The sequence below is a fragment of the Schistocerca serialis genome, chromosome 6, assembly GCF_023864345.2.
Source record: "Schistocerca serialis cubense isolate TAMUIC-IGC-003099 chromosome 6, iqSchSeri2.2, whole genome shotgun sequence".
In the NCBI taxonomy this organism is placed as follows: Eukaryota; Metazoa; Arthropoda; class Insecta; order Orthoptera; family Acrididae; genus Schistocerca; species Schistocerca serialis.
Window position 1 is genome coordinate 162,251,268 of NC_064643.1, and position 18,700 is coordinate 162,269,967.

Below are 18,700 nucleotides of genomic sequence, written 5' to 3' on the forward strand. Positions count from 1 at the left end.
GACTATTGCTCCTGGTGTCACGGCATGTGGAGTCGTCGAGTAAGACTTTAGGTCGCGGCTGGTAGTGACTGGGGGGGGGGGGGGGGGGGGTGGTTCTCTGAGGGCACTTCATCCACATATAGTGTCACCTGTCCTTGAGAACTGTGTGGGTGATGTTAAGATACTGCCATGGGCAGTAAGATCCCCAGAACTTTTCCCAATAGAGCGTGTACGGGGCCAGAGTCCCAACTTGCCTCAATTGAGGACACAATGGCATTTCCAGCCGAATCAGTGGGTATACATCCAGGGCAGAGAGGATGGACACATACTGGTACATTCTTCGCAAATTTAACTCGGTTTTGTAAGCACTGAAACAACGTCACACACCCTGTTAAGGAGGAATGACAGGGTGACAGTTGACAAAACACTACACTTTTTATTACGGAGTTAGAATCTATATACATTGAAGAATTGTTCCCCAAAATATTATGCGCCAACTCCAAAAAGTAAGTATTCTGTGTGCGCTTGAAGCCGAGCATGTACGGCACGCCTCGGCGTTAGACAACTGGTTGCCAAGAGTCGTTACCGGTTCCATCACCCCTATTTATACTGATATGAATAAATCTGATTTGCTGAAGCGTTGTTTGTGCGGTGTTACACAAAATGTGAACGAAATTTTCAATAGTCTCATTTGGACATACGCTCCAAAAATAACATCCAGCCGAAGAGAAGTTTTCAACACTGCTTCAAATATGGCCGTATGTCCACTCAAGGTAGGCGTGTACGTGGCAAAGGCCCTTCAAATCAAAATCGGCGATGTAATGCGCCAATTCTGTGAAGATGTAGATATAGATTCTGTGAAGATATGCGGTCAGCGAGGAAAGGGGCTCTGAGTACGAAAATGGGGGCTCATCAGGTCAAAGGAGGAGAAAGCGGCCGGCCACTAGCCGGGCCGCTAGCTATTATCGACCAGACATCGGTGATATCCCGTAGGTCTCAAGCTTTGTCCCTTTTTTTTATATGAGAAATATTTGTCAAACTTCAAACACGTTTTTGTCAATACCATGTGTTTCGGCATGGTTGCCGTCACCCACGCTATAATTTTCATCCGACTGTAATGAGTTTAGGTCTTCCCTGAATGAAATTGAATTTTCTTCAGCGTATCATAATCGATTTTTTTAATGTTGATATTTTTATTGCTCTCGATCTTCCACCATAATCGAGTCCATCAACATTAGGTGGCAAATATGAGGTAGCCAAGGAGGTGGAAGCGTGGGTTCTACTATACCATGACTGCTTGGTAGCTTCAACAGGAAAATACAATTAATTAGCAGGAATACAAAATAAGAAAGTATTTATTACTTAACTTTTCTGTAGTCCATGATCAGTTGGTTGACAATTATAGAAGACGCGACTAGACTAAGAGTCTGTAGAATAACATAATTTACAAGTCACAAATCTTGCGGTAACGAATTAATCTCTCGTAATCTTGAATGCCGAATCCGGTGAATTTGAAGACTAACCTGGAACTGGGCTACAAAGACTTGATGGCAGCAATGAATGAGCTGCAGACGATGACTGACTAAAATCGGCGCTGGCTGACCACTGAGCGCGAGACTGGCACAACTGCACTACCCTCCTGCTGCACATGAAGTGGCCTAGCGGCGCCTCGCGGCGAACATAAATACTGCCACTGGCTGTGTACTCTTTGGCTAGCACAGCCGTTCTTCTGTTCCGTTTATCGAGAGAATCGCATCCGGCGGATCGATCTCTTAGGCGGCGGTGCGGTCGTATGACTGACGACATCACATATTTAGTATTTTTTTCGGTCAAAAAAAGATGAGTCCAAATAGGTTATTTTTTTCAAATACGGTCTCAAATTCCGCCAAAAAATGTTTGCAGATACCTACAATTAACTAAAATTACATCTGTAACGATCAGGGCGACGTGTTAATTACATGTTTCAGATAACCACAACCGGAGTTAAACAACAACCGTCGATCTACCTCCTTTCAGAGCTGCCTCCGGAAAATACCAATTACAGGGTGACGATATGAATATTTGCCAATAAAAAAATACCAATAAAAGCTTCAATATAGGCTTTATTCATTGCAGCAAACCCTATTTGTCTACAACATTCCTGTAAGGACGAAAAAAAACCTGGATTTGAGTAATATTTTCATCACCTTGTCGTTCCCCCTTAACCCCCTGAAGTTTCATTTCAGTCCCTCCTCTCCTTCTAGGTGCTTCGCTTTTTTTTTGTCAGGCGGTGTATTTATTTGGTTGTTCTGTAGCACATAATCTTAATGATGGTTAATAACTTTTATGATATCTTGTAGCAAGAGGTAAGTAGAAAGATGAATATTTTGGAACTACTAATAAACTAATCAACGACATGAAATTATAGTTTGCCAAAACATATCTTTTGAAGTTTACAGGTGTCTAACGTCGTGTGTTTGCATCACAATTTAGCATGTGCGCTGTGAATGCAATTTTGGTACCGATGTATAGGTAAGCAGCAGCAGAATACACAACTGGCCATTAAAATTGCTACACCAAAAAGAAATGCAGATAATAAACGGGTCTTCATTGCACAAATATATTATACTAGAAATGACATGTGATAACATTTTCACGCAATTTGGGTGCATAGATCCTGAGAAATCAGTACCCAGAACAACCACCTCTGGCCGTAATAACGGCCTTGATACGCCTGGCCATTCAGTCAAACAGAGCTTGGATGGTGTGTACAGGTACAGCTGCCCATGCAGCTTCAACACGATACCATAGTTCGTCAAGAGTAGGGACTGGAGTATTGTGACGAGCCAGTTGCTCGACCACCATTGACCAGACGTTTTCAATTGGTGAGAGATCTGGAGAATGTGCTGGCCAGGGCAGCAGTCGAACATTTTCTGTATCCAGAAAGGCCCGTACAGGACCTGCAACATGCGGTCGTGCATTGTTGTTGTTGTTGTGGTCTTCAGTCCTGAGACTGGTTTGATGCAGCTCTCCATGCTACTCTATCCTGTGCAAGCTTTTTCATCTCCCAGTACCTACTGCAACCTACATCCTTCTGAATCTGCTTAGTGTATTCATCTCTTGGTCTCCCTCTACGATTTTTACCCTCCACGCTGTCGTGCATTATTCTGCTGAAATGTAGGGTTTCGCAGAAATCGATTGAAGGGTAGAGCCAACGGTCGTAACACATCTGAAATGTAACGTCCACTGTTCAAAGTGCCGTCAATGCGAACAAGAGGTGACCGAGACGTGTAACCAATGGCACCCCATACCATCACGCCGGGTGATGCACCAGTATGGCGATGACGAGTACACGCTTCTAATGTGCTTTCACCGCGATGTCGCCAAACACGGAGGCGACCATCATGATGCTGTAAACAGAACCTGGATTGATCCGAAAAAATGACATTTTGTCATTCGTGCACCCAGGTTCGTCGTTGAGTACACCATCACAGGTGCTCCTGTCTGTGATGCAGCGTCAAGGGTAACCGCAACCATGGATGATAGTCCGTGCTGCTGCAAACGTCGTCGAACTGTTCGTGCAGATGGTTGTTGTCTTGCAAACGTCCCCATATGTTGACTCAGGGATCGAGACGTGGCTGCACGATCCGTTACAGCCAAGCTGATAAGATGCCTGTCATCTCGACTGCTAGTGATACGAGGCCGTTGGGATCCACCGATTCCATATTCTGCTAACAGTCATTGGATCTCGACCAACGCGAGCAGCAATGTCGCGATACGATAAACCGCAATCGCGATAGGCTACAATCCGACATTTATCAAAGTCGGAAACGTGATGGTACGCATTTCTCCACCTTACACGGGGCATCACAACAACGTTTCACCAAACAACGCCGGTCAACTGCTGTTTGTGTATGAAAAATCGGTTAGAAACTTTCCTCATGTCAGCACGTTGTAGGTGTCCCCACCGGCGCCAACCTTGTGTGAATGCTCTGAAAAGCTAATCATTTGGATATCACAGCATCTGCTTCCTGTCGGTTAAATTTCGCGTCTGTAGCACGTCATCTTCGTGGTGAAGCAATTTTAATGGCCAGTAGTGTATTAATAATGAACTAAAATAAAATAACATAAATGTAGTACAGTTACAAATGGCGGTTTGAAACAGCGTAGAGCCGCTGAGAACTACTGTACCTTCTGGTAGCGGAAGGTGACTGGCGTGGCGTACTGGTGCTTCAGAGATCCTGGCGAGCCGTACTCGAGTATGAAGCTGGCGTTGTCCACCAGGGTCACGTCGTACTGGACATAAATCAGTTTAGTCCCGTCCGGCGAAAACTCCAAAGCAGCGTCGTCTCCCAAGTTGGATTCCGGCGGCGATGATGCTGCAACATCGAATCCTACCCTCAGACGCCTACAGCTCGACAATAGCCTTGCGTCCTCAAAATACTCTCGCAGCTTGCATTGCCAATATGGGACAGTGGTATTCACACTGTGATACCAAGCGTGCGTGAAATATTAACAGAAATCTAATATCTCAAAATTCAGAGATACCTACTCGACAGTCGTCCACCCAGAACATTCATGTGGCTTGCATTGTTAAAACGGGACAGTGGTACACATAATGCGGTACCATGCATGCAGGAAGTCTCAACAGAAATCTAATATCCCAAAATCCAAAGATACGGAGACTGGCTCGGAGAGTGTCGGCGATATTATTCGTGTAGCAGACGGGGTCTCTTGCGGCTGCCGCGATTCAACAGTTTGCCAAGTACGTCGCATATAAAGCCCCATATAGGGAAAGAATGGCCAGCTGGTGTAGCAAAAGCACCAAAATTAATTAATCTCTTTTCCAAAGGTAGAAGAACTTCTATGTAATCATTCTATCTACTTCGTTCCTCATATTTTTTACTCGATGTTCGTTTATCTCTGTCTCCTTGACTTTCTTCTGGCGAAGGCATCTGAGAGAACGGAACGAGTGCCGCCATTGTTCTACGTAAGTATTTAATTGTACAGGAATCTGTTGCGGATCTTTATATGGTCAGCTAAGGAGCACAGGATTTTGTGTGAGTGTGTGTGTGTTTCCATTTCCCTGCACCATGGATGCAGATGGGGCCTGCAGCATTACAATTCGCCCCTCTTCAGCCAAGAGATTACGTAAAATACCACTGGAGAAGATTATACATATAAAATATGGGGATAAAAGATAAAATGGATACATGAGAAGGGGGGAAGCAATTGGAGTTAAAATAATCAAAAAAGGGGGGGACTTGGATGAGGTACGTTTACATAATGTCGACATACACTTAAAATGGCACTCGATGAAGATGTAACACGTTAACACAGGCGGCACGAGCCGCACAGTTAAAAATGGCGTCCACAGTATGGGACGATGACACTGAACACACTCTGCACTGATGTGACACACACAGCGAGCACCAAGACACAATAAAGTAACTGCAGTAGAATTTGAAGGGTCTGCCAAGGGAAGAGAGGTAAGAGAGGAGGGAGAGGGGAAAGAGAGATGGGGTCTGATGGAGGAGGGGGGCAGGAGGAGGGGGGGAAGAGGCAGAGCCTGTAGCAAATCAAGGGGCAGGAGATGGGGAGGGAGTGCAAGGACTGGGAAAGGAGAAATGAGAAGGGCAGGGGGAGGAGGGAGGAAACTGCGCCGGCCGGGGTGGCCGAGCGGTTCTAGGCGCTGCAGTCTGGAACCGCGCGACCGCTACAGTCGCAGGTTCGAATCCTGCCTCGGGCGTGGATGTGTGTGATGTCCTTAGGTTAGTTGGGTTTAAGTAGTTCTAAGTTCTATGGGACTGATGACCTTAGAAGTTAAGTCCCATAGTGCTCAGAGCCATTTGGAGGAAACTGCAGAAGGGGGGCAGAGAGGGAGCCCAAGTGAGGAGGAGAGTGTAAGAGGAGGGTCAGAGTTAGAAGGAAGGATAAATATTGGGCAGAAGCACATCATCGGGGATAGGGAGACAGTGAAAGTTCCTTTATGAGAGGAGGTGGAAGGTGTGGACATTGAGAGAGGAGGGAACACATCGGTAAAGGCACAGCAGGAGGTGGGGAGTGGAGAGAAATGGGGACACCAGGGGGTGAGAGGATAGATGTGGCGGTTGGTATAGGGGATGCAGATGTGTTCAAGGAAAAGGAGGACATGTGGGAAGGGGATGAGGTCATAGAGGATCCTTGTGGGGGCAGCAGATGGATACAGAAAGCGAGGTGGGAGCACAGGCACTGATGTAAAGAAAAACCAGTGGCACGACATAATACTTCCTAAGTAGGATGATTAAAAAATAAGGTAAAAAAACGTTTCCAACGTAACAGATTTGTAGCTACTGAAAACGTGAATGCATTCACCAATTTGGCCCTGATTTGAAATATTTAAGTTTCAAATCCTATGTACATGGTCCAGTCACACGAATCTGACCACCACCTGTTTGGCGTCAAAATTCAATATCCACTCACATGGGATAGGTGGCAGCAGCATCAGTTGAGGGTACATGGAGCGTGTCAGGCGGATGTGGAAAATAGTGCAGTCATTGCCGTAATGTGGGAATGGAGCGATTTATTTAATGTCCAACACTCATGACCATTCGCTTTTGGGCCAGGGGTGCAAGCATTTCCGAAATGGCAAAGTCTGTAAACTGTTCACCTGCCGATATAGTTAAAGTACACTGAGCATGACAAAATGGCGCTATCCAAAACCGTCGCCGAGACAGCTGTGGTACAACACTGGTGGTACATGACAGGGATGAACAATGGGTGCGGAGATGGGTATGTGTGAACAGTAGTGCAACTGTCGAACAACTGACGATCCAGATGAGCCAATGTGCTATGAACAGTGCCTTCTCAACGACCATTCAGCGAATGTAGCTGCATCTGGGCCTCCATCGTAGGCGCCTGGTTCATGTACCCATGCTCACAGCTGTTCATCAGCAACGAAGGCTGGAAGCTGCATGGCAGTACCACAACTGGACGTCCACTGGGTGGCGACAGGTGGCTTTTCCAGATGAATCACGTTTTATGCTCCATCGAACAGATGACCGTTGGTACGTATGTCCATTCAACAATCCAGGGCGGAGCAAGGAACAGGGAGCATCATGGTCTGCAGAATGTTTTCGTAGCATTTCCTGAAGAGTCTCTTCATTCTGGAAGGCACAATGGACCAAAACACGTATGCATATATCATTGGGGACCATGTCCATTTCTACATGGAGTTACTTTTTCCATGGTACAATGGCATCTACCAGCAGGACAATGCAACGTGTCACACAGCTCCCAGTGTACGTGTGTGGTTCGAAAACAACCAGGATGAATTTACCGTACTCTCCAGGCCACCAAACTCCCTGGCTTTATATCCAATAGAGAACCTTCGACCAGGCTGTTCGCGGAATAGATCTTCAACCGAGAAATCGAGCGCAGCCGGCCAAGGCACTGAAGTCGGCATGGCTGTACATCCCTTTCGGTATCTTCTGGAACCTCACTGATTCTCTTCCTGCACGCCAGTGCTGCGAAAGATGGTTATCCAATCTTTTGAAAGGTGATCACGTCAATTTAAGTGGATCGTGTATATGTTGCGGTTGTCCATATGTAACTACTGACGAGGTCTGTAGACATATAGAAACGCAATACTCGTAGTGTCAAAACATGCATCTCCGTGAAGTCACCTTTTATTGCTACTTTCCGTGAGAACCTTGTATGTAGTCTTCGTGAAGATGGTAATTGTTATAAGATTTAGATCTTTTCAGTTATTCACTATTTGCAAGAAGTTGACTTAACATTATCATTATATAGGAGCGTATTGCATTGGTGGCCGGGAGACCCCTCGCGGGGCGGATCGGCCGCCGCTCCACAAGTTCTTTAACGCCACTGCGGCGACTTGCGAATGAATGAGGATGACATGATGATGAAAGACACACAACACCCAGTCGTCTCGAGGCAGAGAAAATCCCTGATCCCGCCGGGAATCGAACCCGGGACCCCGTGCGAGAAAAGCGAGAACACTACCGCAAGACCACGAGTCGCGAACAAAAAAAAAATGGTTCAAATGGCTCTGAGCACTATGCGACTTAACTTCTGAGGTCATCAGTCGCCTACAACTTAGAACTAATTACACCTAACTAAGGACATCACACACATCCATGCCCGAGGCAGGATTCGAACCTGCGACCGTAGCGGTCGCTCGGCTCCAGACTGTAGCGCCTAGAACCGCACGGCCACTCCGGCCGGCGAGCTGCGGACAACACCATCATTAATGTGCAATCATTGTTACTATTCCACTACAATACTAGAACTGTTATTGTTGAAAAGTGATTTTAATTTCCTTGTTAATTTATGCGGCATTCATTTTGGGGTTATCACACTGCTGCTCCTATACCGACTATTATAGTACATTTAGTTCTATCGATGAACTTATAGTCACGCAGAATGGGTGCATTAGTGTGAAATAATTGTTCTGACATATAGAATGATATCGCAGTCACGGTTCAGGCATTTAGTTCTCAGGTGCCATCCTAAGTGCCATCGTAATGTTGGCTCTCGCTTGTGTAGCCTCTGTCCATCGATGGTGGAAAGCCATCTATCTGCCTGAACTTCTAGTTCATTACTTACTAATCCAGTGGATCGACCACAAGATTTGAAGAATTGTGGGTATACCACTCACCATGCATCATGTGACAGAGTGAACAGGGAAGAACAACAGTCAGTGTAGAAAGTGTAAATAAGATTGAAGGAGAATAAGGATCATGGAGAATGCAAACGCAATAGTATTGTTTTGTTTTGAGGGATACACAGGTTTGGGACCAATGACCTCAGCATTTTGGTCCCTTAGGAATTCACACACACACACACACACACACACATTTTGATACACAGGTTTAGAAGCAACCTAGGATTCGGAGGACCAAAGCATGCTAAAGAGACAGGAATGTTGCAGCAACAGCTACAGACCAGACATCGCAAACCTTCGAGGGGCGTGCCTGAGAGTCGCCAGAATACTGCTGGAGTAGCATTCTGAAATACAGCAGTCTGCTGCAGTGGTGGATTATATTTCCACATACCTTGGCACAATGCTGCACTCCTTTTGGCACCTATGTGACAAGAGACAGACTCCTGCCACAACATAGCTGGTCAGAACGACTGTAAATGCTCGCGACAGAGTCATTAGCAGCACTTGTAATTGTACCTGTGACAGCATAAGTTGTCGACAGTACACCGGTCGGCAAAGATGTAATGCAAAGATCGATAGTAGGCACTGGATCAAGTGCATCTATCATGCGAAAGGCCATAGGCACACTGACAAGCAACACTCCGCCAATTCCCTCTCGACAGCATATACAGGGCTATTACAAATGATTGAAGCGATTTCATAAATTCACTGTAGCTCCATTCATTGACATATGGTCACGACACACTACAGATACGTAGAAAAACTCATAAAGTTTTGTTCGGCTGGAGCCGCACTTCAGGTTTCTGCCGCCAGAGCGCTCGAGAGCGCAGTGAGACAAAATGGCGACAGGAGCCGAGAAGGCGTATGTCGTGCTTGAAATGCACTCACATCAGTCAGTCATAACAGTGCAACGACACTTCAGGACGAAGTTCAACAAAGATCCACCAACTGCTAACCCCATTCGGCGATGGTATGCGCAGTTTAAAGCTTCTGGATGCCTCTGTAAGGGGAAATCAACGGGTCGGCCTGCAGTGAGCGAAGAAACGGTTGAACGCGTGCGGGCAAGTTCCACGCGTAACCCGCGGAAGTCGACGAATAAAGCAAGCAGGGAGCTAAACGTACCACAGCCGACGGTTTGGAAAATCTTACGGAAAAGGCTAAAGCAGAAGCCTTACCGTTTACAATTGCTACAAGCCCTGACACCCGATGACAAAGTCAAACGCTTTGAATTTTCGGCGTGGTTGCAACAGCTCATGGAAGAGGATGCGTTCAGTGCGAAACTTGTTTTCAGGGATAAGCAACATTTTTTCTTAATGGTGAAGTGAACAGACACAATGTGCGAATCTGGGCGGTAGAGTATCCTCACGCATTCGTGCAGCAAATTTGCAATTCACCAAAAGTTAACGTGTTTTGTGCAATCTCACAGTTTAAAGTTTACGGCCCCTTTTTCTTCGGGGAAAAAACGTTACAGGACACGTGTATCTGGACATGCTGGAAAATTGGCTCATGCCACAATTGGAGACCGACAGCGCCGACTTCATCTTTCAACAGGATGGTGCTCCACCACACTTCCATCATGATGTTCGGCATTTCTTAAACAGGAGATTGGAAAACCGATGGATCGGTCGTGGTGGAGATCATGATCAGCAATTCATGTCATGGCCTCCACGCTCTCCCGACTTAACCCCATGCGATTTCTTTCTGTGGGGTTATGTGAAAGATTCAGTGTTTAAACCTCCTCTACCAAGAAACGTGCCAGAACTGCGAGCTCGCATCAACGATGCTTTCGAACTCATTGATGGGGACATACTGCGCAGAGTGTGGGAGGAACTTGATTATCGGCTTGATGTCTGCCGAATCACTAAAGGGGCACATATCGAACATTTGTGAATGCCTCAAAAAACTTTTTGAGTTTTTGTATGTGTGTGCAAAGCATTGTGAAAATATCTCAAATAATAAAGTTATTGTTGAGCTGTGAAATCGCTTCAATCATTTGTAATAACCCTGTATTTAGACCGCCACCACTGACTGGAGGGCTGCACTGATTCAGTTATCCACTTTGCGTCTGAAAGCTTATTTGCAGAGCGGTTCAAGTCACATCACAGGCTACGACAGTAGGTAGCGACCAGATTAGGGACTAGCAGTGAGACACTAAAGTTTTTAATATTAAGATTACTGATATTGTCTGCAAGAGGAGCCATGTGCCATGGCCAGCTGCGCTCGATTTCTCGGTTGAAGATCCATTCCGCGAACAGCCTGGTCGAAGGTTCTCTATTGGGTATAAATCCAGGGAGTTTGGTGGCCTGGAGAGTATGGTAAATTCATTCTGGTTGTTTTCGAACCACATACATACACTGGGAGCTGTGTGACACGTTGCATTGTCCTGCTGGTAGAGCCACTGTACCATGGAAAAACGAGCTGCATGTAGGTATGGACATTGTCCCCAACGATATATTCATTCGTGTTGTGATTCATTGTGTTTTCCAGAATGATGGGACTACTCAGCTAATACCATGACAACATTCTGCAGACCATAACGCTCCCTGCTCCGCCCTGGACTCTTACGACGATTGTTGAAGAAACACACACACCAACGGTCATCTATCCACTGGAGCATAAAACGTGATTCATCTGGAAAAGCCACCTGTCGCCACCCAGTGGACGTCCAGTTGTGGTACTGGCGTGCAACCTCCAGCCTTCGTGGCCGATAAACAGCTGTCAGCATGGGTACATGAACAAGGCGCTCTAATGGAGGCACAGCTGCAGTAACATTCGTTGAATGGTCAATGAGAAGGCACTGTTCGTAGCGCCTTGGCTCACCTGGATAGTCAGTTGTTCGACAATTGCACGACTGTTCACACGTACGCATCTCTGCAGTCATTGTTCATCCCTGTCATCTACCACCAGTGGCGTACCACAGTTGCCTCGGCGACGGTTTTGGATAGCGCCATTTTGTCATGCACAGTGAACAGTTTACAGACTTTGCCGTTTTGGAAATGCTTGCACCCCTGGCCCGGAAGCGAATGGTCATGTGTGTTGGACGTTAGATAAATTGCTCCATTTCCACATTATGACAATGACTGCACTATTTTCCGCATCCGCCCGACACTCTCCATGTTCCCTCAACTGATGGTGCTGCCACCTGCCGCATGTGAGTGGTTATTGCCCATTGATGTCAAACATAGGCTGTGGTCACCTTTGTGTGACTGGACCATGTACATAGGATTTGAAACTTAAATATTTTAGTTCAGGACCAAACTGGTGTGTGCATTCAGGTATTCAGTAGCTACAAAACAGTTACACGGGAAACGTTTTTTTGCCTTATTTTTTAATCGTCCTACTGAGAAAGTATTGCGGTATGTGAGTGGCTTTTCTTTACATCAGTACCTGTGCTCCCGCCTCGCTATCTGTATCCATCTCCTGTCCCCCACAAGGATCCTGTGTGACCTGATCCCCTTCCCACATGTCCTCCTTTTCCTTGAGCACATCTGTTTCCTCTATACCAACCACATCGATCTTCTCACCCCCTAGGGTCCCCATTCCTCTCCACTACACGCCTCCTGCCGCACCTTTACCGATGTGTCCCCTCTTCTCTCAATCTCCACACCTTCCACTTCCTCTCCCAGATGACCTTCCACCATTTCTCCATCCCGGGTGATGTGCTTTGCCTCGATATTTATCATTCCTTCCAACTCTGATCCTCCTCTTCCACTCCCCTCCTCCCTTGGGCTCCCTCTCTGCCCCCTTCTGCTGTTTCCTCCCTCCTCCCCCCTAGCCTTCTCATTTCGCCTTTCCCAGTCCTTGCACTCCCTCCCCATCTCCTGCCCCTTGATGTGCTGCAGGGTCTGCCCTTCCCCCCTCCCCCCTCTTCCTGCCCCCCCATCTCTGTCAAGCCCATCTCTCTTTCCTCTCCCTCCTCTCCAACCTCCCCTCCCGTGGCAGGTACTTGAAATTCTACTGCAGTTACTTTGTTGCGTTTTGGTGCTCGCTGTGTATGTCACATCAGTGCAGTGTATGTTCAGTGTCGTCATCCCATACTGTGGACTCCATTTTTAATTGTGCTGCTCGTGCCGCCTGTAAATGTGGTACATCTTCAGCGAATGCCATTTAACTGTATGTCCATTTTATGTAAACGTGCCTCATCCATGTCCCCCCCCCCTTTTTGATTATTTTAGCAGGTTGTTTTTCTTGTCGTTATACCTCAGCCCGTGCACATTTTTCCAGATAAACTTACATATTATGTGACCACTTATGCACTTATATCTATGTGACTACTTACTGGTGATGATATTTTTTCTTGGCAAGTGTCCGGCAATGTAAGGTTAGAAGGTCGCTTTTCTTGTCGATATATTTCAGACTGTGCACATTTTCCATTTTTTATATATATATGATGGTTTCCTTATCGAAAGTAGAATTTTCTCTGTATCCACTATCTTTAAGATATAAATCTGTAAAATATGACAAACACCAGTTAACTTTGACATTTTGCCTTATGATATCCCAATATCTTGACTATTCTACATTTTTTTTTGCTACTACATTGTGATATTGTGTGTACATTGCTGCATTTGAAAATTGTCTATGGTTTTGACCTAATACGTTTTCTGTCATGCTATGCTTTATGCTTAGTCATATCACTACACACAAGTTTTCATTTAATGGGTATATGATTTAAATGCTAGATATTAATCCATATTCATCATTTTCAGAAAGCAATACCGTGTAAAAGAAATAAATTAAACAACCAAAGTGGTCTACTATGAAATGGAAATTTCATCATCTGAATGAAGGAAAGAAAATGCAATACCTTATCATGAAGAGTAAATGGATCAGAACTAACAAAGATTACCAAAATATACTATATGCACCGTATTATAGCAACCTTGACTAATTACTTTTCTTTCAGAGTATGACGCAATTGCGGCAGACCATCGAACAGAGCTATGCATGTTAATTTTAGTGATGAAGTATGCTAGAAGTAAGAAACTTAGTAATATATGAAATGATGACACTGATGAATAATGCTGATAAATAAGATAATGCATAATGAACTATATTTGTAGAGGATAATAAATGATGGTTTCTAGTTATATGAAGAAAATGGTAATGAATAATGTAGTTCTTTTTTTTCTTTTTTGCAGATGAGGATAATGATGAAGTTTATGTAGTTATTTAAGTATTTGTTGTAGTTCTATTTGACAGTATGTCGTGTATCGCGTAGTACAGTGACTGAATGTTTCGGAAAGGGACAGCTTGAGTACATCCATGTTAGGCAGATGTGTCATTATCTGTTAATTAGAAGTTTACCACTTTTCAGCATAATATAAATTTCTTCTTTCAGCTCAATAATCCACTTTTTATTTTTTCCAGGAGAAGCTTTTCATGACATTAAAATGATTTCTGAAATATGTCGTTATGTCGCCGGATAACGCGTATATATCTGCTCCTATAAGAAATTTTTCTGGCACAGCCCAGTGCAATGCTGGCCACTACATTTTGTTATGTATGAAAAACAACTGCTTTTCTTTACGATAATCGGCATGACTATGGATAGGAGAAAATAGTAAAATCTTTAAATTCAGATGAGTGACTGTCAAAAAGTTATCTTTATAAGAAAGATTTTTGAAAACATTCACATGGGATTTTGATAAAACAATAGAACAAAAATCAGTTGTAGCAATTAACATATCTGCGCAGCAATAAAGAACAATAATATTTTGCTTTTACCTGATACTACATCGCTCAGGCACCGCCATCGCTCTCCACGACCGGCCTTCCCAATTCCACAGAGGACACAAGTGCTCTCTGTGAGCTATACAACTCGACAACTGCGCTCTACGAGCGACCTGACCCAACCGCCCGACTGCGAGCTACTACTATTGCTGCCGACACTGCCCTCTGGTCTGCGATTCTATTGTAGCATACATATCGTAGGCAGCGCGTGAGCAATCCATCGAAGTTATAACTGTTCGAGTGCGCTAGCAATAAATTCCTTAGTTATGGACCCCTTACAACACTTAGAAGTGGTAACAGATCTATTAAAGAGACTGCCTACGCTAAGCTTGTTCTCTCCTCTTTCAGAATACTGCTGCGCGATCTTGGATCCTTAACAAACAGGATTGACGGAGTACATCGAGAAAGTTGAAAGAAGGGCAGAACGTTTTGTATTATCGCAAAATAGGGGATAGAGTGTCTCTGACATAATACAGGATTTGGGGTGGACATAATTAAAACAAGGCGTTTATCGTTGCAGCGGAATCTTCTCACGAAATTTCAGTCACCAACTTTCTCCTCCGAATGCGAAAATATTTCGTCGAGGGAATCCTACATAGGGAGAAACGATCACCATAATAAAACAGAGAAAATCAGAGCTCACACCGAAAGATACAGGGGTTCGTTTTTTCCGAGCGCTGTACGAAGTTGAAATAATAGAGAATTATTGTGAAGGTGGTGCGATGAACCCTCTGCCAGATACTTAAATGTGATTTGCAGAGTAACCATGTAGGTGTAAATGTAGATGAGTCATGTGTTGAAAGTGCTCTTTGACAGTCCATGACATGGGTTGCAATGACCACACATTGTAGCTAAATCTGCAGTCCTAAGCTTTTTGCCTAGCATTAAAGTCTATTTCAGGTGATTGTAACACCCGTTTAATTACGTATTTTCTCTCTAACACTCGAGTTATTTTTGTGTTAAGTTGTTTTTCTCTCCGTGGTAGAGCTTAGAGTTCATTCCTTTGGAGTCCAAGCCATTACTTCACCTGTATGTTCTTGTATGTTAACCGGGGACCTAGAAACGACGGAGAGGCTCCGTCCCCGCCGCAGCTGCAGTGGTCCACAACCCCACGGTGACTACCGCAGTCCACTTCACCCCTCCGCCGCCCCACACCGAACCCAGGGTTATTGTGCGGTTCGTCCCCCGGTGGACCCCCCCCCCCCCCCCCCCCAGGGAACGTCTCACACCAGACGAGTGTAGCCCCTATGTTTGTGTGGTAGAGTAATGGTGGTGTACGCGTACGTGGAGAACTTGTTTGCGGAGCAGTCGCCGACATAGTGTAGCTGAGGCGGAATAAGGGGAACAAGCCCGCATTCGCCGAGGCAGATGGTAAACCGCCTAAAAGCCATCCATAGACTGGCCGGCTCACCGGACCTCGACACAAGTCCGCCGGGCGGATTCGTGCCGGGGACCAGGCGCTCCTTCCCGCTCTGGAAAGCCGTGCGTTAGACCGCTCGACTAACAGGGCGGGCTCTCACCTGTACAATAGCGTTAATTTAAGTATGAGTATTATTAGCGGTTACAGTTACATCATATAGATCCAGTTGCTGCATGTAATTTTAACATTTTCTCAGAAAGACAATCATCCATGCTATATGCTACGTATAACTTGAATTTTATTGAATGTGTTCATTTGTTGTGTATAAATAACTCTATTCCTCAGGCGAATCACAATACTTACTTTTACATGTAATTATGTGAACTAAAGGTACAGGATAGAGAAAGGAAAGGAACTAACGATCGGAACTTTATGTGGAATCAGCGGCAACAAGTGAAAATGTGCGCTTGATCGGGACTCGAACCCGGGATCTCCTGCTTACTATGCAGTGGTGTTAACCACTGCGCCACCGAGACACAGTGTGTGGATTATCTCGACATGCTCACCTAGCGCTACCCATCGGCAGTCTCAGTCCATGTCCTCCATGTTCGCTAATTTTAGATTCCCGTTGGAGGTAGCGTAAATACGCATCAGCACTGAAGCTTGTGGATTCATTACCTATAGAGGCGAATCAGTTATAAGAATGTGTTCTGTCTGTTCTTCCGGACATGTCCAAGAGAACAGAGACCATGCTTTCATATTTGGACATGTCCGAAAGAACAGATACCACGCATTCACATTATGACGCCGAATTTTCACATTTTCTCTGAGGCAATACGATGATAAATATTACACTTCATTTTTGTATTTTGTATACTGTTCAATTTTTATTGACTCGGAGTACTTTATTTTAGCTTCCTCGACTCGGAGTACTTTAGTTTAGCTTCCTGAAAACCTAGGCAACATGCAACGTCCCATACCTTCAAGAGGCCAGTATGTTGCTTTGGATTTGGCAGCGTTATTGGTAGAGGGCTGCCAGGTGCTTTCCTGTTGCCACCCCTTTCCCCTCTACTCTTCCGGCACCAATTTCTTTACATAACCTCACTGGCACACCGTGCAGAGAGACTTTATTACATTCCAAAGTGATCGATAATTACAGTTCAATTTACATGCAATTGTAGAGCGTCGGATGGTCTTGCGAAAAAAGTTGCTAAACTGAGTGAAGCTGAAAAATTATTTTGTAAAGTAAAAGGCTTTTGCAGTCGTGCGTGGTACACATTTTAATATTTCAAGGCAGTTTTTTGCAAATTTTTGAACACCATCTCGCATAACCTCTCTGTTGATGGGATTTTCAAGCTAAAAATTCTTTCCTTTCCTGCGATCTGAACGTAAGTCCTTTCAGGTTGATTTGCGAACTCGAATCTATCAGAATACTTAAGCGATCGATCTTCACCGCACAAAACCTATGTAAGGCAAAATACATAGGTCTGTTAAACCATGCCAGAGCGATAGCAACATCTCGACATGCACTGCTGACTATGAAAATTGCGCCATTATGGGGGCGGATTAGAGCATACTTAAAATTGGCTTGGAACTATAATAAGAAACTAGGGTGACAAGGCCGATATTTCTGGAGTTTCGTCTGTAACAGACAAATTAGTAACGTGGCATAATTCTGACACATGCGGTTCGCAACTGTGCAGAGTTTCAACCACTCGCCACCTACAGCGCTAATAGTACACTCATGGTCATAAATTAAGAATAATTGCAGAATGTGGTGTCACACAACGTGGCACTACACAAAACCGGCGCTAATAGCATAGGCACATAGGGAACACACACGACACTGATCTGTAAGTCCACGGTATTGGTGATACGTTGAGAAAACCGTCCCGAAACACACGAGCTCCAAAAGCCACTGCTTCCTGCGAGAGAGTAGTTACCTGATGTACTCCCACAGAAACGTCGAAATACACTGCTATCCATTAAAACTGCTACATAAACAGTGATAGAAATTCACGAAATTTTACTTATTGTACGTATGTAGTGTGCTAGGAAGATTATATAATTATATCTGTAGGGTATTTAGGGTTAAACAGGGTACGAACTTCAGTACACTGGGCTGTCACCTCTGGCAGCAACGACGACTCTGAAACGGCTGGGCGTCCAGTCGAACTGAACTGGGATGGCAGACATGGATACTTGCTGATTTAACTTTGTGCTAGAGGTCGTCAACCTGACCAAATGATTCCAGTCAGTGAGAGATCTGCAGAACGTGCTAGCCATTGTAACAGTCGAACACTCTCTGTCTCGAAATGCACCAGGACAGCACCTGGAACTCAATACCGTCTGCCGTTATCTTGTTGAAAACGCCTAAGAGTATAGAAGATAGGGCACAGCAACCAACCTTAACTCATCAGAAATGTGACACCTGCTGTCGAGGTTACTGCCTATGTGGGCCAGAGATGATCGTCTTGTATACCAAATGGCAGCCAGCAGGCAGGACAAGGACACTTAGGAGCGGTGATCAGAAACTAAGGTTACAAAACCTGCCCTGACATCAATATGGGATATGATCACCACGCACACGTACACAGACCGCACAACGGGTTGGCATACTCTGGATCAGGTGGTCGAGCAGCTGCTGGGGTATAGCCTCCCATTCTTGCACCAGTGCCTGTCGGAGCTCCGGAAGTGTCCTAGGGGTTTGAAGACGTGCAGCGATACGTCGACCGAGAGCATCCCAGACTTGCTCGATGAGTTTTAGGTCTGGAGAACAGGCAGGTCACTCCAATCGCCTGATATCTTCTGTTTCAAGGCACTCATCCACGATGGCAGCTCGGTGGGGCCGTACGTTATCATCTATCAGGAAGAAGGTGGGACACAGTGCACCTCTGAAAAGGCGGACATGCTGGTGCAAAATGACGTCCCGATACACCTGACCTGTTACAGTTCCTCTGTAAATGACATGCAGGGGTGTGCGT

At 45.3% G+C, this 18,700-nt stretch overlaps 1 protein-coding gene across 1 annotated transcript in view; it reads right to left on the reverse strand.

Annotated features, from left to right (window-relative positions):
- The window catches only part of LOC126485130 (venom dipeptidyl peptidase 4-like), a 293,595-nt gene that overhangs the window by 149,735 nt on the left and 125,160 nt on the right, over positions 1-18,700 (reverse strand). The window contains exon 7 of the mRNA XM_050108774.1: positions 4,150-4,337. Within this exon, the coding sequence (XP_049964731.1) occupies positions 4,150-4,337 (188 nt within the window). The remainder of the gene's footprint in view (positions 1-4,149; positions 4,338-18,700) is intronic.